General features: G+C 44.2%; 1 protein-coding gene across 3 annotated transcripts; it reads left to right on the forward strand.

Moving 5' to 3' along the window:
- The first annotated feature begins 555 nt into the window (after positions 1-555).
- Positions 556-27,728, forward strand: LOC115362323 (protein FAM110A). 3 transcript variants are annotated; one of them, XM_030056206.1, is made up of 4 exons: positions 556-864; positions 12,230-12,328; positions 22,784-23,196; positions 24,440-27,728. In XM_030056206.1, the coding sequence occupies exon 4, from the start codon at positions 24,450-24,452 to the stop codon at positions 25,863-25,865; it is 1,416 nt and encodes a 471-aa protein (XP_029912066.1). In that variant the 5' UTR covers positions 556-864; positions 12,230-12,328; positions 22,784-23,196; positions 24,440-24,449; the 3' UTR covers positions 25,866-27,728. The 3 variants fall into 3 exon arrangements, with proteins under 3 accessions (XP_029912066.1, XP_029912068.1, XP_029912067.1); XM_030056208.1 differs by lacking the exon at positions 12,230-12,328; XM_030056207.1 differs by lacking the exons at positions 556-864; positions 12,230-12,328 and adding an exon at positions 12,349-12,526.

A 27,728-nucleotide genomic window follows, 5' to 3' on the forward strand; every position in this document is an offset into this window, starting at 1 on the left:
CCTAGATTACACACTAAGTGTTCGACTACCAGTGGATCTTATTTCTTACCTAGTTTTTCTTCACACCAGACTATTCCCCCTTATGAGTATGGCCTATGTTAATTTTGTATTAAGTGTCATTAAAAGCATATTGTTGTATTATGGGATCATTACAGGAATATTACTGTGATACCATAAAGCATGAAAAAAAAAAAAAAAAAAAAAAACATAATGCGAGACTTACTATTGTTTATCACATATCCTAAACCCAAGTATTCCAGGAATTAGCATATACACAGATAGATAGATATTAATATAGTACCATATATTATAACTATGCTATGGGTGATGTTGTGATTTTTCGTCAGGGCTCGTGCAGCTGGAGGCTGAGCTGACGTCACACAATAGAAACCGCTGAGTCTGTCTCCAACGTTTCTTTAATTTTTCATACCTCTATTCTCGCGAGAAGCAGTGGTTGCCTAGGTGCCGGCGGCGCGGCGTCCTCCAAACTTTAAAAGGCCTGCAGCCCGCTGACCAATGAGGGGAACCCCGGATGTACCAATGTCGGGCTGTTTCAGGGGTGCACCCGCTGAAAACGTATGAAAAGTATAAATAATTCGAATTTTACTGCCATTTAATCGATACAGACTTTTGTAAATGAATGTGAGGCTAAATGGAAGAGTGTATTTATTTTAACGAGCGTTTATTATGGCCCGGCATTTGTTTACGTTTATATCTGTGGTTTGTCTGTGGTATCACCCGCGCCAACCTTGAAAGTTACTGTGAAAGTGAACACCGTTTTCTTTTTCCACAAATACTTTTTTTAAACGTCGTCTAACAGCCTTTAAACATTTGATGAACTGTGATGGAGAGATTTGGATACGGGTGAGTTTACCTTTGAACCTCCATTTTTGACGCAATTAGTCCGTTTTAAGGAGTACATTACGCCTGTGTAAACAATTCATAATATTTGCTATTCACGTTTATCTACATGCGTCATGCTAACGGTCAGTGAGAGTCAAAGAAAAAAACACTACTCAGGTCTGAGATAGTCATTATAGATGAGTAAATCCCTAAAGTGAACTAGTTATATCAAACAAAACACTTACTTTAGACGAAATTATGTGAAACAGTTGTTTTTTCTGTGCCCGGTGTCATTGTTTCAAAGTTATTTGAACACAGAGGCCAAAAAGTGTGCCATGCTCACTTTCTCCTAACTTAGGTCTTTCCTCACTTGCACTTTTCAACTTAAAATCCACAAGAGATTGTAAATCACTCCGCAGCAGGCTACACTAACCTCTGTGCTTATTGTAATTGGATTTATAGTGGTGATTACATAACTACTCTAAGTAGTCTGTCATTCAGTGAATCATCTCTTCTCTGAAATGATCATGTTCAAGTGTCCCAGGCAGAGGAGAGCAGCAGCACTGTGATCCCCCCGGCTCCATTGTAATCCACACAGAGATAGGATCTTTAATGGTCAGGTGCCTTTTTTTAGAAAACTTACCTCTTTGTCTAAACTGGGCCGTGTGATTCCCAGAAGAGTGGAGACAAGTGTGTGTGTGTGTGTGTGTGCTACTGTTGTGTTTGTTGCAGACGAGGAGGAAGTCCACTTGAAGTCAGGAGGATGTGAGTGTAGTCTAGTTTAAAGGTCATACTAAAGGCTTCACACTCTTTGCTGCTCATATTGATTTATTTACACCCAGGTTTTCGGTGGCAGGACGAGAGCAGTTCCGCTCTCTCCATCTGGAGAGGAAGTTCAAGGTTTTATTGGTGTTGAACTGGATATCCCTTCCTGTATTGGCCTGTTGTACTGGTTGTCTGCTTCTCTTGTTGAAAGTAAATTAGTCTAAAAGAAGGTTTCTGGGTAGATAACTACACCTTAGCCATGAGGTTAGTGAAGCTGATTTTTCTGTTTCGTAACATGATAGCTACTTCATTCATCCCCATATGGAAATGGTGTTTTCTCTTCTAACCTTTCTCAGGGAGGTCAGAGGTCAGATTCTGCTACAGTATTATAAGGATTCAGCATCTTGCTCAAAGACACTTCAGCAGGGCGGGGTTTTGCAAAATGAGGGCCTGACACTGTGTCCTCTAGTTGAACAATGGCCGCTTGGGCCAATAGACCAGAGGTTTTCAAACTTTTTCATGTTCTGGACTCCCAATTTGACTGTCATTACCCCTTTGAAACCTGAGCAAATTCATTTGATTTCTTTAAAAAATCATATGAAAAAAAGATGATCAGAAAATGCAGAAGAAAAAAAAAACACCAGATACTGAGTAATTTAAAAAATAAATAAATAAGAAAACAAGAAAATTGGCAAAATGACCATATAAATACTAAAATATATATATATATCCCGATATATATAGGGATCAGTGATGCTGGATCAATATCAAATTTAAATTAAAGTGAAATTAACTTATTCCTCATTTTGCTGAGGACCCCCTGGAAGACCCTGAAGGACCCCTGGGGGTCTCTGGACCCCACTTTGAAATCACTACACTAGACCACCTTGCTGTACTGTATTTTGTAATACAAAGTATAAAACATGAGAAAAACAGATTAACCGCAGTATGTTGGTTGTTTCATAAGTGGCTCACAGTCATCGCCAAAGAGTGTGACTGACTCACAAAAGCAGTTTCCTCTTTGCCGACAACAAGCACCACGCCACCTTGTAATTTCCATTCTTAATCATTCCCAGTCCAGGAATGTGCATCCTGCGGCCCAGAAAAGTCAATTTGCTTGTCAGCCTAGTATCTTTACGGGCCCCTCACTGAGCTCGTGTTCATCCTGAGGGGGGAAAAAATGAAAAAGTGGGCTGACGCTGGCTGCTTGTACTAAAAAGAAGACCTCTGACTCTTTCATATATCATCATGGAAAAAGTGTGCGCCTGTTTTCAGCGCTTTACAGCAGTTCTTGGCCATGCATACATAACAGTGTTGCAGAACTGCTTAATCTAATTCACAGCTGTCCTCTGACTCATCTCCAGACACAAAGATTTGTTTCCTTCATTCAGAGCAGGGGCAAAACAAAATGGGAGACAGAGCAGGGTAGCTGATCTGTGGAAAGAAGCTTATGAGGTTCTTAACCACAGGCTGAGTCCCACCACAAGTCACTAGTGTCCCGTCCAGAGGGGGTGTACGTTTACATCAAGTTGCCTCATGCTGTCGAAACAGGAGACAGGCTCCTGCTTATGTAATAAAGTTGGAGGATATTGGATAAACATACTCTGCTGGTGATATTAAACCTTGTCTAATTCAATCATTTTGAATGAGCTCCATCAGCAGATCTCCCATGCTGGGAGATGAATTCATGCTTAACTATTCAGACTAAATCTGGAATGAATGAAGCGACTTTAAATTTGAGTACACTCTCAGTGATGGGCATATCTTAAAACAAAGGTTTCCCAGTTTTCAGGTTGCTTCCAGCTCTGAGATTTGTCATCAAATTATTGACTCTGGGTTTTAAGTTGGTGGAGCTGAACACCAAGCGCACTTTGTTGTCTTTACCTTGTGGTATGCCTCTGATGTTTGACATCTTTGCAGCTATCAGAGCTCTGCAAAACTCAGCCTGAGGGAGCGTTTCTTATATGTTTTGGCTCCAAGGTTCAAAAAGACAGTGACTAATTATACGGTGAATCACACATAGTTAGCATTTATAAGATGTTTGCGCAATGTACAGTTTGAAGAAGTTCTCCAGTAAGTGATGTTTTGTGGAGGGTTTGAGTCTTGTAGGCTCTCATAGGATTTTTTCCTCACCCTGCTGTTTTTACCATCTTGTTTTCATTTGATATTTTGGTCTTAGTGGCAGTGTTGCCCTGGTATGCATTTATCTGGTCTGCCCCAAAATGAGGGAATCCAGTTGTAGACTGTGGCCAGTGTGGCAAATAGACCTCTCTCACTGCAGCCATTTTGACATGAACTAGCAGGATAAATACAGGTGTTACTAAAGACATTAATTATGGTTTTGGTTCATTTCAGTGTAGCAGAGTCTTTCCAGTCAGCCAGCATGAACACTAGCACGGCCCTGGCTCCGTTAGACCCAAATGGAACAGACCTTAAAGGCAGAATGAGTGGGATTTATCGGTTGTGGTTTGTAAACACAACATTTAATGCTGGCCCCTCCTTCCCGGCTAAGCTAACTTATTCCTAGGATGGAGATGGAGTAAAATATCCACCCAAAATGCAAAACATTCCATTGCCATCCTAACAACATAAATTTGGCCCGTCTGCACTTACCCGTCAAACGGAAAACAGGTCAGCATCGCGATGCTCTTCATCCTCATCCTCTCCCTCAGTGCTCGCCAGCGGGTGAAAGCCAAGTCCAGATACACTCTTGTGGAATGAGCTTTGGTCTTTTCCCTCATTAGATTTCCTTTTTTCTTGGTGTTATATCCACCATTATTGTGGCTTCCTCTTCATTGGATGTCATACTATCAATCTGGCACTGTGCACTGTGATTGGCTGGAAGCAACACACCCACCGCCCAAAGGCCGACGCCCTGAAGAGTCCCGAGCTCAGCAAAACAAGAAAATCCAGGCAGACAGCAGAGGTCACACAGCAGACACACACACCAACACACACAAATGATGATTTGAGAGGGATTATTTTTGTATGAGTCTATACATTGCTTTTTAGGAAAATCCTACTTCTGTCTTAAATTAATGTTAGTAGTAACACCTGTGTTTATGCTGCTATTTGTGCCAAAATGTCTTCTGTTAAAAGGGTAGATCAGCACATGCTGCTTGCCAATGCAGTGGTGGATTGAATTTTTTTTTTTTTTTTGGTCCAGCAGACACAGTGTTGGCATAAATGAGCTAGCCTGCTGTTCTGTGACAACACAAGGCCAGCTTGAAATACACAAGAAAACAATTATTTAAATGATAGAGAAATGTCAGATCAGTAACGCTGGGTTGACTCCAGATCTCTTGTATGTAAATGCTTGTGAAAGGTATTTAAGGAGCATGAGTCGCTCAGCGGGCACAAAAAGATGCCCTTTGTAAATGTAAATGTACAATAATATTCAGAGTGGCTGTGAAAATTTGGGTGTTCCCTGGACACTCTGGCAATTCAGCCAGAGTTAATTTGCCACCCTGACTGTGACAGTGGGCACAGTTGGTGCTTAACGTTGCCGCCACACACACAGACACACACATACACACACACACACACAGTAACATTTAATCTTTAGCATTACATCAGCCTGCCCTGATTGCATGCATATCAGAGTAATTAACCATCATAGAGGATGTTCTCCATCTATTCTAAACTCTTTTCAGTCTGTATATATGAGAGCTAGCCTGTGATTAGCTGGAAAATATATTTCTCTTACCAAACCTACATACCATCCATCATACTGAATAACCAGAAAATGATAGTGTGGCCTACAGTATATTATGCTACACTAGTTGTGGCCTATAATATTACAGCCTGTATCAGTGGTGCACAAGCACATCGGAAAATCTGATATTTTTTCAGTACAATATTGAGTGCCTTTGCCATTCTTACATTTTACACATTTCTCCGAGCATATGCAGATTATGATACAATGACAGTACAACTGTAAGAGAGCGTTTTTCCCAGTGTGAACTTGATTAGAGTTTTGTTTTTATAGGTGTCATATAGGAAAAACACCACATTGCTTCTCTTACAGAAATAAGTATTAATCGTCGTGTTTCCCAAGGCCTGACTCACGGGCCGTGCTCAGTTCAGCACTGTGCTGTGCTCACTGGTCCTGCTTGTTCTTCCTCTGTCTCCCACTTAGTCTCCTGCCTCTCTTTGTATCTCTGTTCCAGTGTAACTGTCTGTCTCTCTTATGATATCTGTCTCTCTCTTATAAATTTCACATTTCTTTCCCCATCTCTTTCACAAAATTTGTACCTTGCTCCATTTTTTATCTCTTCTCTTGCCCCTTTTCCACCAGAAAGAACCTGGTGCTAGTTCGGAGCTGGTGCTAGAGCTGGCGCTTAACTGGTGCCAACGAAGAACCGGTTTGCTTTTCCACCGGTCAAGAGCAAAGTGGAGCCAATTCAGAGCCACGTCATGACGTCATCGGAAAATGTGATGACGTGGGTGCGCGAGACGCTCGCTCAGAATCACAACCATCATGAATGAATGAATGAATGAATGATACTTTGCAGGAAATTACATTGTCACGGCAGCTTCATCACTTCAACACACATAAAACTGCACACTCATACAATACAGCGGCTGCAGCGTCTCTGTCTCTGTCTGCCCGTCCTGTCCTGAAGCCGGTGAAACTGATCAGTGAGTCGGGGCTGATGTTCGTGAGCCGCGTCTCAGTCAAGCATGTAATGCTGCTTTCCCGATACAGTTTCTGGTCCCGGGTGGAGCAGGATCTGGATTTATTAGCGATGCAAATACTGCTTATGTCTTTACAAGCCTACATTTCAATACAGAGGCGAAAAACACAATTATTGCCGGCTACCTGTCAGACTCGTGATCGGAACGAATGACAGCTATGTTTAGTTATAAAACGGGTGCTTCTCATCCTTAAATGTAATTTGCTGAGCCGCGTTCCATGCCGTTGTAAAATCAGTATAACCCACGGCTTCTCGGGGATTATTGTTTGTGTTTATAGCGTTCGCAGTTCCTGTTTTGTTTTGTAACCCCGCCCACCAATGACGCGGTGGGCCGCGTCATCGGTTCTTTCTCTGGCTCCTGTTTAGCCCCTGCTCGGAGTCGGTGCTTGCCTAGCACCAGTTTGGAACCAGTTTGGCACCAGTTTGGCCCCTGCTTGGGCGGTGGAAAACCAAAAAACTGGTGCTAAGTCAGGCACCGGCTCCGAACCAGCCCTGGTGGAAAAGGGGTATCTCTCTAGCTGTCTCTCACCTCTGGCTGCTGTCAGCCCTGTTCTGCTGACTGTGTTCGGCCTTTTCCCTCTGGTTGACCCTGGCATATTGTTGTGTGTGGTTTATCTACACTGCCATGTGATGATGATGTCATCTTATGCTGCCATTGCTTGTCAGACAAGGCTGGGCCAGGCCAAATAATCAGCTCGGCCTGGCCAGATTACACGACACACACGGCCACAGAGATACAGACTGGCATTATGCAAGCCTGTTCCCAGTGTGTGAAGCACTTGCACACCGGCACATAGGCGCCACAAGTATTGACGCATGTGTCATGCACAACAAATAAGATGCATGTACATGCAGAAGTATGCACACGCACTAGCACACACAGTTTAAGCAACACATGCACCATTTTAGTCTAAGAACAAAATTATCTGTTTCAAACACCATATGTGATATGATATCTTTACTTAAATATCTGCTGTCTCATTGTTCAAGAGTTCAGTTTGCATCCTTGCTGATCTCTCTTTTCTCAGTCAATTTAAGCCTCCTTTGGCCCAAATATCCTCGAGCAGCAGTCATGTGGCCGTGCTCCCCATCACCAATGGCCCCTGGGTGCTCCCAGTTTTGAGGGCAAGTCTCTCTCTGAGGAATGAGGTCAGTGTGAGTCCTTGTCTTGGCTAAGCGGTGTGTGTGTCTGCTGAGCGCAGCAGGTCAGCAGCTCCGGACTCCAGAGATTCCTCACATACAAACCACTCCTCTTGTCTGACTGAGTGGAGTTGGGAGCTGGAAACAAATTCCCAGTAAATTTCCCAAATAGAGGCAAGCTGGAGAGGAGGATCAAGGCCTGACATGCTGTCAGTGTCCCACAAAAACCTTTTGTGTGACAGATGAGCGGTAGAACACGTTTGTAAATCAATTTCACATGTATAACACTTTAAGAATTCACTCCACTTTCCTTTAGAGATCAAACTAAGACAGTGGATGCTGTTTTCCTTGCTGGCCATAATCCAGCTGATACTTGTTTCTGTCCAGCCTTTGTTACATTCCAAATGTGTTTGATTTACCTTCAGGAGGACTTTTTGCACTTTGACACAGCAAATCATTTCATGCCTTATCTGCTTGAAGACTTGTCTTTGTCCACTAGGTCAAAGGTGAAAGACCTAATTTTTGTAAAGTGTTGCTTTTGTTCACTGCTGTCCTGACAGTGCAAACAGCCCGCACACAGATTGAGTCATTTATTGTAACTTGAACAGTTGATTTGACTAGACTCATACCATTTCTGGTTGGATGAGTTTGCACTAGGAAAGCACCTGCTATGTCAGGTTGTTGTTTTTTTTTTTTTTGTGTAAAGTCACAACCGTGCTCATTTTCCAGCGTGTAAATCCGCCCACACCCACACTGTCAGTTGAGATTTGAAAGCATCTGCATGTGAATGTGCTCGCTCATGTAGATTTGCAGGATCTCCTGTGTCCTCCAACTGTGCTGGCCTTCCAAGACAAATGGCAGCAGTCCTGATGCTATCCTGTCATCGCTTACTCCCTCCTTCCTCTCCTCCTTTCACTCCCAGAGGGCCATGCTTCCTTGCCGCACGTGAGAGAGACACTGCCCTTTACTTGTTGTTGGTGCCTCTGGCTGTGTTGACGTTATTAGTTAGCAACATGCTGCCGGTTAAACGTTATCATCCCTGCTCCCTCCACAGTGGGAGACTGACCTACTAAATAGTGTGCTCAAACAAACAGCTTTCAGCATGTCTGTGTTTATAGATCCATTGCTGCGTCAAGCTGGAGTCACATGTATGGTTATTCCTGAAAACTATGCGTCTTACACAAACATGGCTCAAACAAACTGAAATATAAACAATTGATATGGTCATTGCTTGCTACAAATTTCCTTAGCACTGACCAAACAGTTTGTTTACAAAAGCCAAAAGAAGCGGTGAAAATAAGTAGAATAGTTTATGCAGTGCATCTTCAACAGAAAGATGCAGTAACAAAGTCTCTCTTTTGAAATAACTCTGGCCACAGTGCACCAACCAAGTGAACTCAGTTGGAGAAAGGTGTTTTTCTTTTTATTAGCTAAGCTATTAGCTGTAAGGGGAAGAATACTATACATCCTCTATGAAAAGTTACATAGTGTCTCTTTAATCTTTTCTGTGTTTCTTCTTTAACGTTTAGATGGATGCCTTTTAGTGCAGCTAGAGTTGAGTTTCTCTTCAGGCAACAATAGTTTCAGGTAAAATGTCACAATATGGAAATTAGTTTCATTTAGAGGGTCAGCAGGTACAGGAGTGACGTTGACAACCTGTCGCTGTTTATTTACATTGAATGTGTAGTTTTCTCTGCAGCAGAGCAGTACTGTTAGTTTATCTGGTGTATTTAGCTTAGAAAAGGGTTCAGGGACTTTGAAACACGTCACATGGTTTCCTGAAGACCTCTTGATGTTTGAACAAGCCCCCAAAATGTTTGCTCTTTGTGTTTGCAGCACGTTCACACACTCGAATGTCAACATACATTGAATGTCAATGTTCACCCAACCAGATAAGCTGTCCTTCGAGAAATTTGAATTTCTATCCTCACTTGTAAAATAGTCCCATTCAGATGGCAAAATTCAAAACATGCAGTGCAAATTGGAGTAGATAAAAATGCAGACCCCAGATATGTAACAGCTCACGCTTATCGGCTTTGTCTTTAAAAAAGTGCGTTCTGACAGGTTTTGCACACATTTTTCAATAATTGCCATGACGAGATTTATAACCATTTGGTAGAGTTTGGAATTTGTTTGGTATTTTTTCCTGCTGTGTGTGCGTGTGTGTGTGCGTGTGTGTGTGTGCGTGGAATTAGAGGACACCAGGTGATCAAGGCAGGGCATGCTTGGGCATGCTGATATGTAATGTGAGCGGTCATATGAGATGTTTGACTGGTGAGTAGTCAAGTCTGTGGAATGTGTGTGCGTGTGAGTTTGCATGTGTGTGTGTGTGTGCACGCGCGTGCATGTGCCTTGAGCTTATGATTTTGATATGAGAGACTAGAGCTGCAGTAACTTCACACCCCTCATCCTCTATCTGCTGCCACTATAAAAAGAAATTGTGCAGCTGATGGATCAAAACAGTGAATTTTGAATGGTGCCAATGGTGTGTGTGTGCGCGTGTGTGTGCGTGTGTGCATGTGCCTGACAGATTGATATGGATCAGGGCACTTGGACAATATGAGAGCACACAAAACACACACTTATACTCTCCCTAATCCACCTGCCTCCTCTCCTTCTCCAGCCAGGGGAGATGTGTGTTCTCATGGAGGTGTATTCCTGTCACCGTCAGGCTGGCTGAGATGCTCTCTGGGTATTATGTTGAAAAAATTTCCCCTTGGCACAGCAGCGGTGTGGGTTACACAGGAGAGGAGGAGGACAGATATAAAAGACGATGAGGATGTTGAATCAGTGATACCTTTAAGCTCACACCAGACCCAGCCCGGGGAAGGAAAGGATGGAGGGAGGGAAGCAGAGAGGGGGGAAGGAAGGAGGCTGTGAATGATAGTTTTGAAGGAGGTAGGGAAGGTGTTGGAATATGTTGATCCAGCTGAGATGTTTGTTGTCGTATCCCGCTGACCCCTGCTGTGCGTTTGACACCAGAAAGCCGCCGTTCGTTTTCCTCCGCAGCAAGGTGTCTGAGTGGAAGTCCGCTCCCTGCTGCTGCCTTTGGAGAATGACTGACCACTCTCACTGTGTGTGTGTGTGTGTGTGTGTGTACGCCTACCACAGGGAGGCCCGTCCGGTGCACCCCACCCTGCCGACTCCCTTAAATAAGCACCGCTGTGTTTGGACTGTAATGAGCGAGGGCAGCTCAGCCAGGAAGACATAAACCTTTTGATAGGAACAGAGACGAGGGCATTCACTCATTTACATTGATTTAACACACACACAGACACGCACACACACACACGCTTTCAGGTATTTCTGTCACTGCTTCTCCTTCATCACTGTTTTGCAGGCTCTAATGACAGGATATCCTGAGCCAGACCTACATCATAATGATATTCTCTTTCTCACTGGCCAGCTTTCTATGTTGTCCCACTTCCTTCCCTGACTTGCTAGAAGAGGTTTTACAACATCATGGAAGTTCCCTTGGAAAGCAAAAGTTCCAGTTGGCTAATAGATTAGTTAGATTGTGTTCTGCTGTTTTATCTGGACTTGTTTGTCTGGACCCCCCAGTGAACTCTTCCTGAAACTGTCCAGTGACATATGATTATCTCCGCCAATTAAAGTCTCAGTCAAAATGAGTCTATCTTGTGCAACAGGTGTAACAATACGGCCTCCAGTGAAACAGTCAAACATGCTCACCTGCTGGTACAATCAATCCTGGCCCTGATTACCTTGCTGAACATTTTAGACTCACTGTGATTGGTGAGATAATCACACATGTCTCCCTTTTTCAGGAAGAGTTTTGAAAATGACTGATGTCATCACATCACTGTCAGGAGTCCTGAAGATAACTTTCTAGTAGTATATTTCATAGTAAGTAAGTCAATTAGACCTTTTTCACAGCAACCATTTTGACATCAACAGCAGGGTTAACACAGATGTTACTAATATCATTAATTAAAGTTGTGCTGAGTTTAGGTGTAACAGAGCCAGGCTCCTGCTATTGTTGATGCTGGCTCATTGGAAAGGCTCGAGCACACTGACATGGAACAGAACCGTAGCTAATACCATTACTAACACCTGTGTTTATCCTGCTGTTTCATCTCAAAATGGCTGCAGTGAAAAAATGTCTACTGGTGCAAGTTCTAAGAGGGCAGTGTCTTTGAATTAATATGAGCTTTGCTACTATTATTTATTATTGCTATTATTGCTACTATAATTCTTGTAATACAGTAGTAATTCAGTTCAAGAAAGCTTTTACATTTCACACTCCACATCTGTTAGGTAATCTGTTTGGTCATTCCCGGTTTTAACTTTCTGGTGCACAGAATCTTTCCGATTATCACTTTAAAGGTGTAGTTCACCTTTATTGACAAAAGGCGGTATGACTCGCTGCTTGTGTTATCGATGGACAGACATTGTCTCCAAAAGTGATTACCACGGTCAAAGTTGTGGCTGATATTGTCTGCTATTCCCTCCACAAGCTGCTTGCTCATAGTTAGCATTCTACCTTGTGTCTATAAAACAAAACTATCCTCTAAGGAAGAAAACAGCATAAATTATCGAATTTCTGCCTTATGATGATCACTGACTTGTGGTCAAAATTAACTCACCAATTTTTATTTACTGCTGTTACTATGGCTATTGGGGCTTACAGCCTGAGTCATTGTCAGGGGTAGACATTGAGTCTTTTTCTATTTTCCTGTGTTACTTGTGCCGGGATGAGGTGTGTGAGAAAAGTGTGAGGAGGGTCATGTGACTACAGTGAAATGCTCTGGTTTCCTGCTTTCCAGCCTCTCTTCCTCCTTTTACACTGAGTGGGCGGAATCAGCCTGAGGAGGAGGAGGAGAAGGAGGGGACTATATTATCCTAAGTAGCAGAGAGACGCTCAGGTTAGTGTTCACATAGAAACACAGCACACACACACTCACACCGGCACATTAGCACATGCCAGCTGGAAGCAGCCGTGCAGTTTCATAGCTACACTGCCAGCTTCTCCAGTGCGACTCAAGACTCTTGGTGTAATCGAGTCCGATTTTTTTCTCTTCTATTCCTGTTTGGGATCCCACTGCACGACACATACACATCACGTAAGTAAACTTTACCATCTGTTTGGACAGATCAGAGAGCCTGCAGTGTGTAAACGTAGGGTTGAGTCTGTGTACTTTACATGGGAGAATGTTAGTTACTCTGTTAGAGGCAGCAAACTTTAGACTTTACAGTGGGAGGGTTTTTCCTTTATGCCTCTCATGGCTTGTGCTTATATTGGCCTGCTCATTCAAAGACACCAGACATTTATTGCTTGTAATTATCTAAACAGGAGATGTAGGCTATATAATCAATATAAATCTTGTATGGTATGTTGGAAAAAAATGTGCATATCACCATTCTGTGAGAGCGCTATTGTCTCTCTGTGTTCCCATCTCAGCTTCCTCGTCCTTGTGTGTGAGGTGGAATGCCAAATCTAAAAATACTGGTCTTGATTATAACATTTGGCAGCTCCGCTCTGAGACTATTTCCACCCCGTGGTTCGCTCAGCTGTAGAAGGGTGCGAAGTTGCATGGCTGGCAGGGAAAGTGGATGTGTTGTGCAGCACTAACAGGTTTGATGTTGACATTTCATTCCAGAGAGAGAAAAAGGAGAGAGTGTTTCAAAGCGTTATCGTGCCGGCACTGTTTTGGTTTATCTCGCCGACAGCGTTGATAAAGGTCATAGAGAGAAAACACAGAGAGTGGAGCTAATGAAGGACTGGTGAATCTAAGATGTGTGGGTGTGTGACTTTTGATTGTGTGTGTGTGTGTGTGTGTGTGTGTGTGTAACGTAGAGGGCATATCGCCTCAAGCCGACAACTAAAGCAAACAGAAACTTGCATTCAGAGGCTCTCATGACGGCCCTTTGGACTTGGAGAGTCCCTTTCTGTCAGTGGCAAGGTAACCAGGTATTGTAAGGGTTAATAATTAGAGGATGACTCTCAACAGTGTGAAAGTATGTACACATGTCTGTTAGTGCTCATGCTTTCATTTTTGTGTGTTGTGAGTGTGTGTGTTGTGTATCCAAGCCAGCAGTGTAGCCTAGCCATTGAGGCGACTCCACAGTGACCACTCTCCCACCCATTTGTGTGTGTGTGTGTGTATGCGTGTGTATATGTGTGTGTGTGTGTGTGTGTGTGTGTGTGTGTGTATGCGTGTGTATATGTGTGTGTGTGTGTGTGGTGGCTTGATAGCTGCTTGTGGACAGCAGTATGTGATTGCGTCCACGCCTGCGTGTCTCTGGAATGTGTTCCCTGCCGCTCCAGAGGGGGGATGTTTTCTCTGTCCTCGCCTTTTTTCTCTCCCTTCAGGCTCTGCCGCTGCAGCACGGAGGTGTGTGTACGTGTGTGTGTGATAGAGAGTGAGTGTGCATGCAAGTGAGTTTGTGTGTATGTGGGTGCTTTGTGTAGACACACAAAAAGACACATGCATCTGTGCACGCGGGTCTTTGCGCATATACATGTGTGTCATGTGTGTTCCTGTGCCAGTGGAGTGGAGCTGCCAGTGTTACCTAACACATTAGCTCCAGCTGAGCGAGGCCAGCGCAGCTCCCAGTGAGAACACTTGCCTCCAGCAAGGGATCCAGACACCCCCCCACTCTCAAAACCAGAATGGTTTGGGGGGTTTGGGGAAAATAATTTTCCATCATCAGCAGAAAATCTTCCGCTACACCAGAATTATTTCATCCTCCAGAGGCTCAGCAATGCCAGAATCTCAACAGGCATTCAAACACTGAGGCGCTGTGTTCTCAAATGCTCTTTGGGAAGAAAATTTTCACTTAACATCTCGTCTTTCAGTACCCAATCTGAAAATCTTGTTTCCCCAAACAAAATGGGCCATAATATTTTAATGTTGTGTGCTCTGACATATTTTACAAGAGACAAATAGTTGATATACCATCACTTTGGAAGAGAAACCTTCAGAAGAACCTAAACAAGTCTTGAATCATCTTTTATGTCTAAGTGCTCCTGTTTGAGGAGACTCCATCTGTCAGCATATGAAAATCTGTTTTCACTATCTATCCATTTTGAAGATAAAAGAGATCATCACTTTAAAGGATGCATCACTCACTCACTTTTACTAATAAACCTGAAGTCCATCATTCAACAACTACTGTGTACTTGTGATCCAGTCTGGATAAATGTTATTTGTGTCCAGGAAGTTGATGCACTTTGTTCTCGTTCACTCATTTGATCACTCATTTAGTAGGTGTTATTTTCTCCAAATGGTGCCTATTAAATAGAGATGAATGAATCAGCTTAAAGCAGGCATTTTTTACACTCATTCCCGATTGCTTATTTTGGGAATGCACATCAGATTGCTGTTTGATTTTATTTTGTTTTGTTTCTTCTGTTCTGTTTGGCTAATGTGGGCGAATTGCATATGTCAGAATGTGTTTGTCTTCGCTGCCGGGTTTAGGTTTCCCAAGGGGAGACTGGACCACCTGCTCTCCACTGATTACCTACTCAGTCAAAACTCGTCTTCTCACTCTGTCTAGCTCACAAACACACATATAGCCTACACACACACAGACAAATATGAGGATGCTGACGTTTATGCATGCACAGATACACACATACACATCAGACATAGATTCATTGGACCCCCTCACCCATCCCACCGTTGGGTGTAATCGTGCATAGATCTGTGTGTGTGTGTGTGTGTGTGTGTGTGTGTGTGTGTGTTTCCTGGGGCCACAAAAACAGACAGTGATGGGTGGAGGAAGAGGATTGGGGGAATGGAGACAGTGGGGGAGGGTCAGACATAGCTAGGGCTAGATGCTGTAATAACTGTCTGCTTATGGTTCAATGGTTGTTTTTGCAGTCGAGTAGACCCTGCTTCATGCACACACAGATAACAGTTGCATAACCCTGTAGACGAGACACTTCATTCAAGCGTGTCAATCATAATCTCTGCTTTTTTCTCTTTTTTATTGGAGATGGGCAGCTGTGGGCAGCAGAAAGGATAGCCACTGAGAGCTGTGTTGCACAGCCTGATTTTCATTAGATCTGTTGCTCCATGCGAGGCCTCTCTGTCTTCATTAGCTGCGTTAGACACTCCCTGCTGCGACCCTGAGGAGGAGTGGCTGATAACCTTTTGAACTCTTTCTTTTAAGCTTCTCTTTTTCCTGTTTTTTTTTTTTTATTGAGTTGGAAAATGGGGCTGCATTGTGGAGTGATGGGCTGGAGCTTGTGATGGGCATTCAAATCGGTATCGTTGTTCGTTTAAACCCAGGCTCTATCCTCTTTTTCATAGATGACCCCTTTTCCACCACAGAGTTCCTTGTGTCTTTGAGGAGGAGGAGGAGGAGGAGGAGGTGTCTCGTCATTCTGTGTGCAACTGTAGCAAAAAGTAGGAAGCCATCTTTTGTTAGTGATTATTTACTATTATTTACATTTGGTTTTGGAGAAGCGACACGTAGAGGTCAAAAATGAAATTTAGGAAATAGGACACCAGGAAAGCAAGAGCTGCAAAGAGGAAGCTGCTTTTATGTTGAGTAATGGAGACCAACTGTGACACAGCGTGCAGTCACAAACTGAGGTGAAGGGTACTTTTTTTTCAATTACTAACCAAACTATTTCTTTTTGGAGCTTTGAATAATCTGTTTGCGATTGCTCCCTGGGGCTCAACTTCTCTGTGACCAATCAATGGTTTGCATCATTTCACATCACATTTTAGTATCTGCTTAACTCACTCACTCAGAACCTTGACGAAGGTGGTTTCAAAAATAGTATGTGGAAGCAGACATTATCCCCAACTTTGGCCTAATGGGAAACCAAAGAACAGTGGGTAGAGCTGAGCTGAGTAGAGTAGATACCATGTCATGGAAATGGGGCATAAACATTCCTGGTTCCTCAAAAGCGTTCCTGTGTTCCGGAGACAGTTCCTGCTGTGGAAAAGTAGTATATCCCATGATGCCTCTTTGTTGTGTCGGGGTAGCCAAATTGTTGAAGAGACCATCTTTCAAGCACTTTGTTAATAAACTGTAAATACTCTAAAATGACATATAAATAAAAAATAGAACATAGGCCAGTATCTATTGGTGATTGGAGATATTGACTTTTCCCTCAATTTTATACGATTTTTTTTGGTTATTTTTTCCCCTCAGAAGTCTTGTTTGTGTAGTCACTTGTTATCATGGCCTTGTTTCTCCAGCTTTGTCTACTGTGTCAACTATAGTTTTAAGGGCAATAGCACCCTGTCAGGAGAGGCTTTAGTGCAGCTTTCCAGTCTGTAGTTAAGAGGCTCGTTGATTTTGCTAGTCCTGTTATTTTTGCTAAGCTGTGGTTAGATAGGACAGTCACTGCGATGTCTGAGCTCATTGTGTGTCCTCTTTCTATAACAGTTGCCCGAGTTCACAGGTGTCATGGCAAAGGGGCAAATCCAAGTACCTGAAAATAGCCTTGCATGGGTTGAGGGCATTGTAAAACAGGGTCAACCTGCTGGACGTACACACAGAGGCACAGTCAGAAGCAAATACTCCAGCTGAGTATGTTTGTTTGTTTTTCTGTCTTTGTCACACATTTCCTGGTGTGGAATGCGTCATTGCTTCCTGCTCATCCCTCCAGTGGGCGACAAAACTGAGAAGTCACCGCTGACTGACTAACAGCCCCCGCTCCTCCTCCTCTCTCTCTCTGCTTGAGGTGAAGGTGACTTTTCAGCAATCATGTGTGACACTGGGAATCTCCCCAAAGGTGTCATCTTGTTCTCTCTACCCAGGATTTGAGGGGGTTGATTGTAGTGTGATTTACTGGTGAGGTGCTCTTACTAATAAAAGATCTGTCCTTGGGCAAGACACTGAATCCTTATCGGCCCCAGGGCTGCTGTGGCGTGGTCCACAATCCCTGTCAGTCTATTAAAGGTTTTTTTTCTTGGTTTCTATATTTGGAGCGCTCAGGTTTGGCAAGAGGTAACTAGAGAGTAGAAACCAAAGCATTTGTGATGACAGCTAAAAGGTGGAGTCTCTATCCAATCAGAGGTCAACGTCTGCCAGGATCAAGGCCACTGATGATAGGCCAGCTGGCCTTGCAAACGTACCCACAGACATAAGCGTACCTTGTTCCTGCCCTACAATGTCTGAATGCTTCCTTGTCCTGTTAGCTCAGGGATTGATATTTTTAGGACAGTCTGTCTCCTTTCAGAACATTGTCTGCCCAGAAAAAAATCTTAAAACTTCTCAGACATGACCCTCTTTTTTTTCTTCACCTCCGTCTCTCCTCTTTAAAGCCATCTCCTCTCATGCTGTTTGGTGTTTGTGCCATTCAGTCACTCAGTACCTAAGTGCTAGAAAGTCCTGGAGAGGCAAATTACTCCCAGTCATAGGCTTGCCCTATAATTAGGCCTATGCAGGCTGGTTGGCAGGCTTGACCATAGTCAGCTGTGGTAGTGTGGTAGTCATCTCTTCTTTTTCAGCTGGAGGTCTCCACCATGGATAAAAACATACTTCTGTCTTTCCTGTCCTTCTGGTTAGCTTGTTACTCCCTCAGTCACTCACAAACAATGAAACCCAAATAATCTCTGTCTTTCTCACACACAGCAGAGACTAGAAGCCGTATCATTACCCGCTGTTACAGCGGTTGGAAACAAGAAAGCCGAATGTAAAAGTCAGATTCATAACAACACTGCAGCCAGCACAGTTTTTATGGTAATAACTGCACAAGTTTCCATCATGGAATAGAAATATAATTCCTCGGTTTGTTGCTATGGTCAGTGCCTGCGGTTCTCTTGTCACATGTAGGGGCATCAGCCATTACTCTGACTTGCACGATGGAAATAAATGGATAAAAACAAACCATTAGACAAATGAGTACATGGACAGGCTGTGGGATGTTTTTGTTTCCCATATAGGAAGTTATTCCTATCCCACACACACACACACACACACACACACACACGTGAGCTCACAAGCTGGTTGACTACTAGATCAATTCACACCTCAGCTGATGGCAGGCAGCAGTATGAACGGCACCGTTTGGACACACATTAGTCCCATAGCAGAGATGCCTTTTAGCAGCTATGGCCCTGTACAGTGAGGCAATGAATGACAATAGCTGCTGTTTTTAGGAGAGGCTATAGAGACTATCTAGGTGACAGTGTTTGCATTTAGATGGCTCTTCACAAAGAGCCTAGGTAGCTGAGTTTGCATTTACACACCTCTTTTCCAAATGTGGCCTCCATTGTAAAGGCTTTGAAATTCATTTTGAAGCCTTTTCCCAGCCTTTTCATATGGTGAATGATATAAAGAATCCACCTGGCAGCACATCATTCCTACCCTCATCCACCTTCAGCGGTGCCTGGTCAAGTCCTGCATATCCTACAAAACCTCCTCCTCACCCACAAATACATCCATGCCCTTGCCCCCCAGTACCTATCTGTCCCCTTCCAGCCATACGTACCCCCTAAATTTAAGTTTTTATTTATTTACTTAGTTATATTTTACAGCATTTCGGCAGCCTTGATAAAAAAAAAAATTGTGTGTTTTCCATCCCTTCTCTCTCTCTCTTTCTCTCTCTCTCTCTCCCTCTCTCCATTTCCATTTCTCCATTTCTCCATGTTTGACAGTTTCCATGCCTGGACTGTTGGGCCCAGCAAGGTAACAAAGAGAGCGAATAATGAGTGGATCATGGGATTAGTTATCAGCTGAGATGGGTTAACACAAGGGAGGTAGCAGTGAGACAGTGAGGCAGCGTGTGGTTTTGCGTGCACACGGGTGTTAGTCCTGTGTTGTAACATGCCAAACCAGAGAGAGATCTCTTCATTCTCAGAACAATGGCTTTGCTTTTGTGTTTATACAATTATGTCCAGTGCAGTAATCATGTTCAAGGGTGTGTGACAGAGGCTTGCCGTACAGTAGCATGGACGACGAGGTTAAATGAGCTTTGCCCTGGAGAAGGTGAAGAGGCAAAAGGTAAAAGATGCACACTGTTTGGTAGTGTGTTCACGTGCATGTTTTGTATGGTAAATCGGGACAGTCCCTTCTAAAAGCCAAAAGCAGAGAGTCCAGCCAAAGTTCGGACATGTTTTGAGAAATGGGTCTGTTTTTTGTGGGTCTGAAAAAGCTCTATATTTGGCATGAAAGGATTCTTTTCCAAGAGAGGCCTGGGTATGAGTAATGACAAGGCAACAGCATGCTAAACCTTAGGTGTCTGTGGTTTCTGTGACCACCAGTTTCTTTTGGATCTGTCTCAACTGTGCTCCTGGCTGAGCCTGCCTTTAGGATGTTTCTATAATGCCGAACAATGCATACACAGAACCATCTCTATAATTATATAGCCTATGTTGCTTGTTTTTGGTGTGAGCAGTCAGACATTTCTTACAGTCTAAAAACAGGAATAGCTCTCCAAATGTACAGCACCCACGATCAGCTCTCCTGCCTGTCGTAACCATTTGTTTTGTCTCATATTCAAGTCTTTAAAACAAGTGAAAAATGTGCCAACACACCAAGATAGCCAAGGCTGCTGAGAAATTTCTCTTGCCTTAGAGTTAGGGTTCAGCCTTTTTTTGCGGCAGCCATTTTGACATGAAATTGCAGGGTAAACACAGGTGCTACTAATGGCACTGATTAATGAGGGTTCTGTTTCATTTAAGCGTAGCAGAGTCTTTCCAGTGAACCAGCATGAACAATAGCAGGGCTCTGGCTCTGCTGGACCTGAATGGACCAGAACCTTAATGAATGTCATTAGTAACACCTGTGTTTACCTCGCAATTTGTGGAAAAGGTCTATTTTCAAGAGACCAGTTTTGCGCTTGTTTCAAGAAATGAAGATATTAAGACTCAGCACTACCTTTTAATAACTTATGTTAGACGCCGTTTGCAGTGCATTAGATATTTTCTGCAGCTGACAGTATATATTTAGGCGGTGTCAGTGGTTGGGTCTGGTGAGGTCTCTAGCGTTTTGACTGTGCTGTAACAAGGTGCTCTTCAACATCCACCCCCAGCTCCCTCACACACACACACACACACACACACACACACACACACACACACCTAGCAATTCCTGATTTTCCAGCAGTTCCTCTAAAACATGGAGCATTTAGTGTGGCGGTTATTTGGCTTGTTGTCTCATGTGCAGTCTAAACTTATTCATATGTTGTCTCTTAAAAGCCCAAGCATTCAGGGATGGGTGTGTGTGTGTCTGTGAGATAGACAGAGACATGATAGTCCACCTTATATGACTCACTCAATCACTTTCGCAGTAGGTTGCTGGACTAAACTATCTATACATGGACAGAACGAGTGCCTGGCTCATTGTTTCTGTAACAAAATTAACTGTAAAGAGAAAAAACAAGTGGTTTGTGTTTTTTTTTTTTTTTTTCATTCAAAGCCAAAGGGTTTTCAAGGCTCACTGATCCCTTGCTAGACGCCAGAAGTGTAAAGACAAACGCAGTAAGACTGTGGCGTACGTGATACCGTGGCTGAACCCTTCATATTTCAGTTTGAGATGCTATGTGTCTTACTATTTCATGTCAGTAAGAAATAACATATCCACTTCTTTTAAACAAGATATGAATTAACAATGACTCTTCTTTTTGCCTGTATGAGTTTTTCAGTTCAATCAAAGTGTCTCCTAACCATTCAGACCATCTTTATAATAGTGTTTTTGTGTAATCCACTGTATTCCTCAGAGGTTTACTTAAAGGCTTTTGGTAACATCAGGGTAGCACAATGTATGTGCATATTATTTTTCGGTGGGAAGGGGGGCTGCAAATCTATTTAATGTAAGCCGGTCTATTCTGGTAGAACTCTCCTTTGGTTTGTGACATGTTTAAGATGAAAGCAGCGCATCTGCATGCATGTGCACATCTTTGCGCTTTTATGTGCTCAAAGTACCTGAACACAACTCTGTGTGTTTGTGTGTCTTCAAGTCAGAGCTGTCAGGGTCGCTTTTGCTCTCCCTGCTGCTGGTCTGCTGTCGAAGGGCTTTGAGGAAGAGAGAGAGAGAGAGAGTGAAGAGGAGGGGAAAACAGGGTCACATGTTGAGGGAGACAGGAAGGAAGCCGGCTATAAAAAGACTAATTAAAAATGTGTAGATGGATATGTTGGTGTTGGTGTGTGTGGAGGTGATGAGGAGGAGGGGAGAGAGATGGGCCTTTAAATGTGGGTGTGATGTAACCCTGGAGTGTAATGGTGCAAACGAAAAGAAGAGGGGCAAAACGGGGAACAGTAAGGGGGAAGGAGAGGATTGTTTTTTAGTTCCTCTGGAACTAAGGATGAGCAGACAATTGAACTTAGAGAAAGAGGGGGAAAAAATAGATGAGGACAAGTGTTTGGAGAAATACGTAGGAGTAATTGGAGGGTTTAGAAAAGGGTAGATAGCATTTCCATGTCCTCTCTATCTGCTTTTGTTTCTGTTTCTTTGTCTCCAAGGTAGTGCTGAAACTTGGAGTGGCACAGATACTTCATTTCAGCTTGTTATTTAAGAAATATTAATCACATGAGGCTGATCTTGAGTGAAAATGGCTTATTGTTGAACTGGTATTACAGGGTGTCACAATGAGCTGCAGTTCACATAAAGTAGTAGTGTTGTACAAAAATCCTTCTGAGCACTTCAGATAGGCTCTTAATCATTTTTCAGCACTGTAAAAGTAGCACTCATTTGACATGAGTATGGATACTAAATGTCTAACATGTAAATTTAAGTTGAATTAGACTTTAAGGGAAATGACCCTCTATTGTTAGCTGTGTTTTTGTCTGTGCTGCTCACACTCTGTCACCAAGACTTTGTCCCACCTTCCATGGTGGTAAACAAAGAGCTGAACAAGGGGAACAGTTGTGAGGGTTATGAACGTTTTCAGTGTTTTCATAAGACCCCGCTGAGCTTGACGCAAGTCAATGTAAAAGATTGCAGCTGTTTCGCCCGTTGCCCCGCTCCATTCCTCTCCCCCTTTCTCCCTTTCAAAGAATTTTCATTTGAATGAAAATCCAGTCCCACTGTTTTGTTGTGCTCTGAGGGGGGAGGGGTCCAATTGGTCAGAATCCCTTCCCTGACCCACCAATGAAAGTGCAGCTCCTGCCTTTCACCCCGCCCCCCATTCCCCACTGAGACTCCCGGCTTGCTGTGTGATTGGACGGCTGGGAGGAGCCAGACGTAGTATTAAAGCCTGTCCCGTCTGCTCCACTTCACTGTAGAAGAGAGTCCTGTCTGTCCATGGGAGGAGTGTGTGTGAGTGTGTGTGTGTACCAGTGTGTGTGTATGCTTTTGTTAATCAGAGACAGGCAGAGAAAGAGAGTAAAAGAAAGGAGGGAGGCTGCCGTTTGTCTGTGATCTACACTGATCTGACTTGGACTTTCTTTCTATTTGTTTGTGACCCTCTCCAGGACTATAGCTCTCTCCCATTGAGTTGCCGGACTGCTTTTTGTGTCAGATCGCAGCTGCACGGGCAAACAGCTTGATAGACCAGGTGGAGAGTAAAGGCTGCTCTGTTGACAGTATCATCGCCGGCTGACCATCTTATCAGTCCACCAGACCCGTGTTCTGCTCAAGGATCTCCCGTCAGCTGCACTGTGACCAGTGACCCCATCCGCAGGATAACCCCTTCTGGGCCACCGCCAAGCTAATAGAGGTGGCCTGACTGAGGCCCGATGTGGAATTTGACCCCGACTGACCCCGTCCCATAAGTAGCCTTTCACTGAGCCCGGACTGGGAAGAGGAAGGATAAAAGAGCAAGAGGGGCGACGGAGAAGAAAAGAGGAAGAAAAGGGGAGAAGTGAGAGCAGCAGCAGAGCAACCGGTAAGGAAGTTAAAGGGGCTCTGGGACCGAGGGACTGGGGGAGGGAGGAGGAGAGTGGGAAGAAAAGACAGAATACAAAAGAGCTATTTTCTTAGGCTTAGGGAGGACATGTGGGAGCTCTAAAAGGACATTCGTTGACCAATACTACCCCAGTCTCGCCCACCTCTCCTTCTGTCAGTTGTGTTTCTCTTCAGTCCACCCTGCATCCCCCTCCTGTCTCCGTCATTCTGCCAGTTATAGTGCATCCATGTATCACAATGTTAAAATATAACTGTAAAAGTGAATGATAAAAACACAGAGCTCATCTAGGGTGTTTGATCCTAGAGGAGTGACCCACAGGCCTGTGGTCATCCACGATGAAACCATCTCACAGGTCTCCCTGTATGAATACCTTGGTGTTTTAAATGTTAGTTTAGTGACAGGGGGCACGCATGTTGATAGTCTCTGTACCAGACTACAATGGCTGCACTTCTTGCAGAGACTCGTAGTTCAAGTCGTTGATGAGAAGTGGATTGTAGTTTTTTATCAGGTGGTCTTAATTACTCTAATTAGATATGGCATCACAGCTTGGATTGGTAACCTCTCTTTGCAATTGAAGTTCAAACTAGTCCAACTCATGCAGACTGCATGGAAGACAATAGATGTAAGACAGCATCCATCCCTGCAGTCTACTACAAACTGTCTGCTCTTACGTGAGCCAGCAAGATAATATCTGACTCATCCCATGTGTTACTCACATTGTACTACTGCCATCAGGGAGGGATTTTAGAGTACCAAGTAGTCGACTGGATAGACTGAAAAACTCTTATCCAAACCTCAATAAAATATTCAAACAGCGGCAGATGAAATAAGGATGCAATCGGTATAAAAACCAAGAGTTTAATTCTTATTTATCTATTGATGATTGACTATTTTCCAGTTGTAGCACTGTTTCATACTCTTTTCTGCACCGTAGGTTTCTGGGTATTTAACATTGATGTATGTCTGTTTTTTTACTGTATGGTTTATCGTTACATTCTTAGATAAGTTTCTTGTTCCTTGTAGCTGTCTTACACTGTCTTATCTTGTATAGAGGATGTATTTTATTTATGCAGTATGGGTTCAAGCCCAGTCGAAATTTCCTACAGTCTCTTTTTCTTTGTCATAGTTCTTTCTCACTCACACTCACTTTTTTTTGGTACCAAGTGAAAAAATGTTTCATAAGGTTTCTGACTGATTTAAAACTTTCATTTTGTCTTTCCAGCCACTTCAGCATGCCGGTGGAGACTTTGCGGCCCTCAGACGGCCGCCTGGCCGGGGTTCCCTTCACCTCTGCCATGCCCTTCCGCATCCTTAACAAGGGTCCAGACTACTTCCGCCGCCAGGCTGAGCCCGGGGCTCGTAAACTGAGCGCCGTGGAGCGCCTGGAGGCAGACAAGGCCAAATATGTCAAGAGCCAGCAGGTGGCCCTCACCCGCCAGGCTCCCGTCAAGCCGCCAATCATCCGCAAACCCCTCCTTCCCCCTGGGATGATGCTCCAGTGTCAGATCAGCACTCCTACAACCCGGAAAGTTTCCCGCCACCCTGCTGATGCTGAGAATGGAGGAGGGAAAGAGGGACTAGGAGGGAGGAGAGGACCTGCTCTAAACTTGGATATTCTGAATAACTTGATCAATAATGTGTGTGACGGACCTGTGCCCTGCTCACAGTCCTCCTCCTCCCCCTCCCCCTCAGCCTCTTCTCCTTCATCGGGGGCAAAGAGTATCGGCAGCAGCCTGTCAGCAGAGCAGGAGAGGAGTGGCCGACTCCTCAACAACCTCAAGCCGTTGAATCACAGCACCGCCAACTCCTCATCCACCTCCTCCTGCACCTCCTCGCCACTCAACAACAACCTCCAGACACCTGCAGTAGAGCCCAGCCGTCGTCCACCCCCTGTCCCAGCACGGGCACCCCGCATTGGGATCCCAGCACCCTACAGCTCCCCAAATTCGGTGACGGTGCGTAGAGTGGACGTTCGGCCTCAGGCTGAGATAAGGAAGCCTCAGAGGCCGCAACTGCAGCCCCAGATCAAGCCCAGACAGACGGCCCAGGGCCAGGTAGCACCACCCCAGGTCCCCCCACCACCTCCTCCACCCCAGCAGAATCAGCCCCCACTTCACCACCAGCCCCACACCAGCTCGCAGGCCCTCCCCTCGCCCCCAGCTTACCTGCCGCCGAGTCCCATGCTGGTCCGAGCAGGCATGATCCCCCCAGCTTCTCCTGCTTTCACTCGCCTATCCAACGCCAGCTCCAGGGGTTCTGCACGGAAGCACCCGTCCTTGCACCGGTCCAAGTCGGACCTGAGCGACCGCTATTCCCGCGCCACCGCTGACCTGGAGCGCTTCTTCAACTACTGCGGGCTAGACCCGGAGGAAGTGGAGGGGATGGGTGGAGTGGAGCGCTTCACCAGGGCCAATTCGGACATCGTCTCCGTCTCAAAACTCCGCAGCGTCAGCACGCCCAGCTCCGAGTGTGGGGATGGAGGCGAACAAGCAAGGGAGGATGAGGATGACGAGGACGGGCCTGCTAGAGCCAATGAACGTGTGCCATACGGCATCTCCGTCATCGAAAGGAACGCTCGTGTCATCAAGTGGTTGTACGGCATTCGTCAGGCGCGAGATGCGAGCAGCAGCGCTGTTTCTAACGTATAGACTGACAAGAGACTCAAAGAGCAAAGAACAGGAGACGGACATGGGAAGGGGGAGATGAGCTACTGGAATGAGGATCCAGACCATTTCCCTCCATGCGAGGCTTCTTATTTATTGAACTTTTCCAGAGGTTGTTAATGGGGCCAGTCTTTGGTATATACATATATATTTTTTTCTATTTGTATGTATACACAAGTCTGAAGAAGGGAAGCCGATTGTCCATCTGTTGGTGTTCTGCTGCCTTACATCACATTAAGGTTAAGCCAGTAGTTGTTTTTTCTGTTGCCTGTGAAGCATCTCACTTGTTTTGGAAATCACGCAGCAGTGATTTTTTTTTTTTTTTTTTTTCTGGGCTGCAAGTCAGGACTGCTTCCCTGAAAGACAAAACGGACAATACAGTTCCCTTCTCCTTTGCTTGAGCTCGTATAACAATATTGGTGTATGAAAGCAATAATTGGCTTGAATGATGAAGGTGAGGATGAAGGCAGAGGAGCTTTGTTGCTGTGGTTCCTTGTCCTATGGTACTAAGTGTTTATGTGTGTGTGTGTGTGTGTGTATGTGTGTGTGTGTGTGTGTGTATGCGCACTGTAGGGGCTAGACTGGAACAAGAAACCTGGCTTGAAACCTGCTAGAGATTCTGCATGACAGCATCACAACTCTGGCCTCTGTATGTGCCAGGAACACACACTGATACTGTGAAAATGCACAAAAAAGCTTCTATAAACACATTTGTATTTTCAACAACTTTTGGCTGTAAGACTGTTATTACATGAATCCCCATAAGCATGCAAAAGGAAAGTTTGTATACATCTCAACAAAAGCACAGCCATCTTTACACTACTTTACACTCACATACAGATACACACTTCACAGCACAGATGTATGATGACAGTAGTCGTGCTGTCTGTTGTGTATCTGTAACATTGTTTAGTTGTGTGTTGCAGCTGAAACATGGTCTCTGGTCAAGGAATATGCTGCAGCGGTGCAGCAGGAGAAATCTGTTTACTACGTACTGTATGTCTTGGCATGGGTGAGAGGAGGAGTCACATGATAAAGAATGATGTTAGAGCTGGATGGTTGAAGTAAGTGTAGCATGTGGAGTTATTTTATCTCTAGAAACAGCAAATAAATGAGAGAGTGAAAATAAAAGAATGGGAAGTGGAAGACTGAGAAGAGTATACTCATGGATAAGAAAGATATCTATGGCTAAGAGCCATGGTTTTGAAAGTGTCTCAGGAAGTTGTACTTGGCATACTGACAAAAACGGACCAATATTTATTTGGAAAATGTAATTTAATCTATTTTTAATATTGGACAGTTCAATGTACAGAATTCAGCCTTTGCTCTTAAGTGCAATCTGATCATATCTAATACACAACACAGAAAGGAAAAGACACAAACCAAACCAACACAGTCCATGTACATGCAGATACAGGCACCAATCACACAAGTGTGAATGTCAGGTGAATGCTGACTTATGAGTGTAATATTTGCCCCACTCTGTGGGGAGCACAGAAGAAAGTGAAACTGTGGCTTATTTATTTGACTTCCTGTTTGCTGCAGCAGGGGTGAGGGAGGAGACCCCCTCCACCTGAGTTCTCCACCCTCTGCATGTATGTCTATAACTTTTCAGACCTAAGCGGCTCGTTAGTCATGAGTCAGGAATTCCTCTTCATGCCTACATGAGGAGCAGTTTACAGTAGGATTCAGAGCAGAGGGTTGGAGAACGCTGCGGCAGCGACGGTGAACAAAGTGTGCTGTTGAACCCGGCACTGGATGCCCAAAGAGTCGTCAAGTGAGAGATCCAAAATGCTGCAACATGGTGTATTGTTAACAATTAATAAAGACTTTTTTTTCAGTTGAAAA

The sequence above is a fragment of the Myripristis murdjan genome, chromosome 7 (genome assembly GCF_902150065.1).
Source record: "Myripristis murdjan chromosome 7, fMyrMur1.1, whole genome shotgun sequence".
In the NCBI taxonomy this organism is placed as follows: Eukaryota; Metazoa; Chordata; class Actinopteri; order Holocentriformes; family Holocentridae; genus Myripristis; species Myripristis murdjan.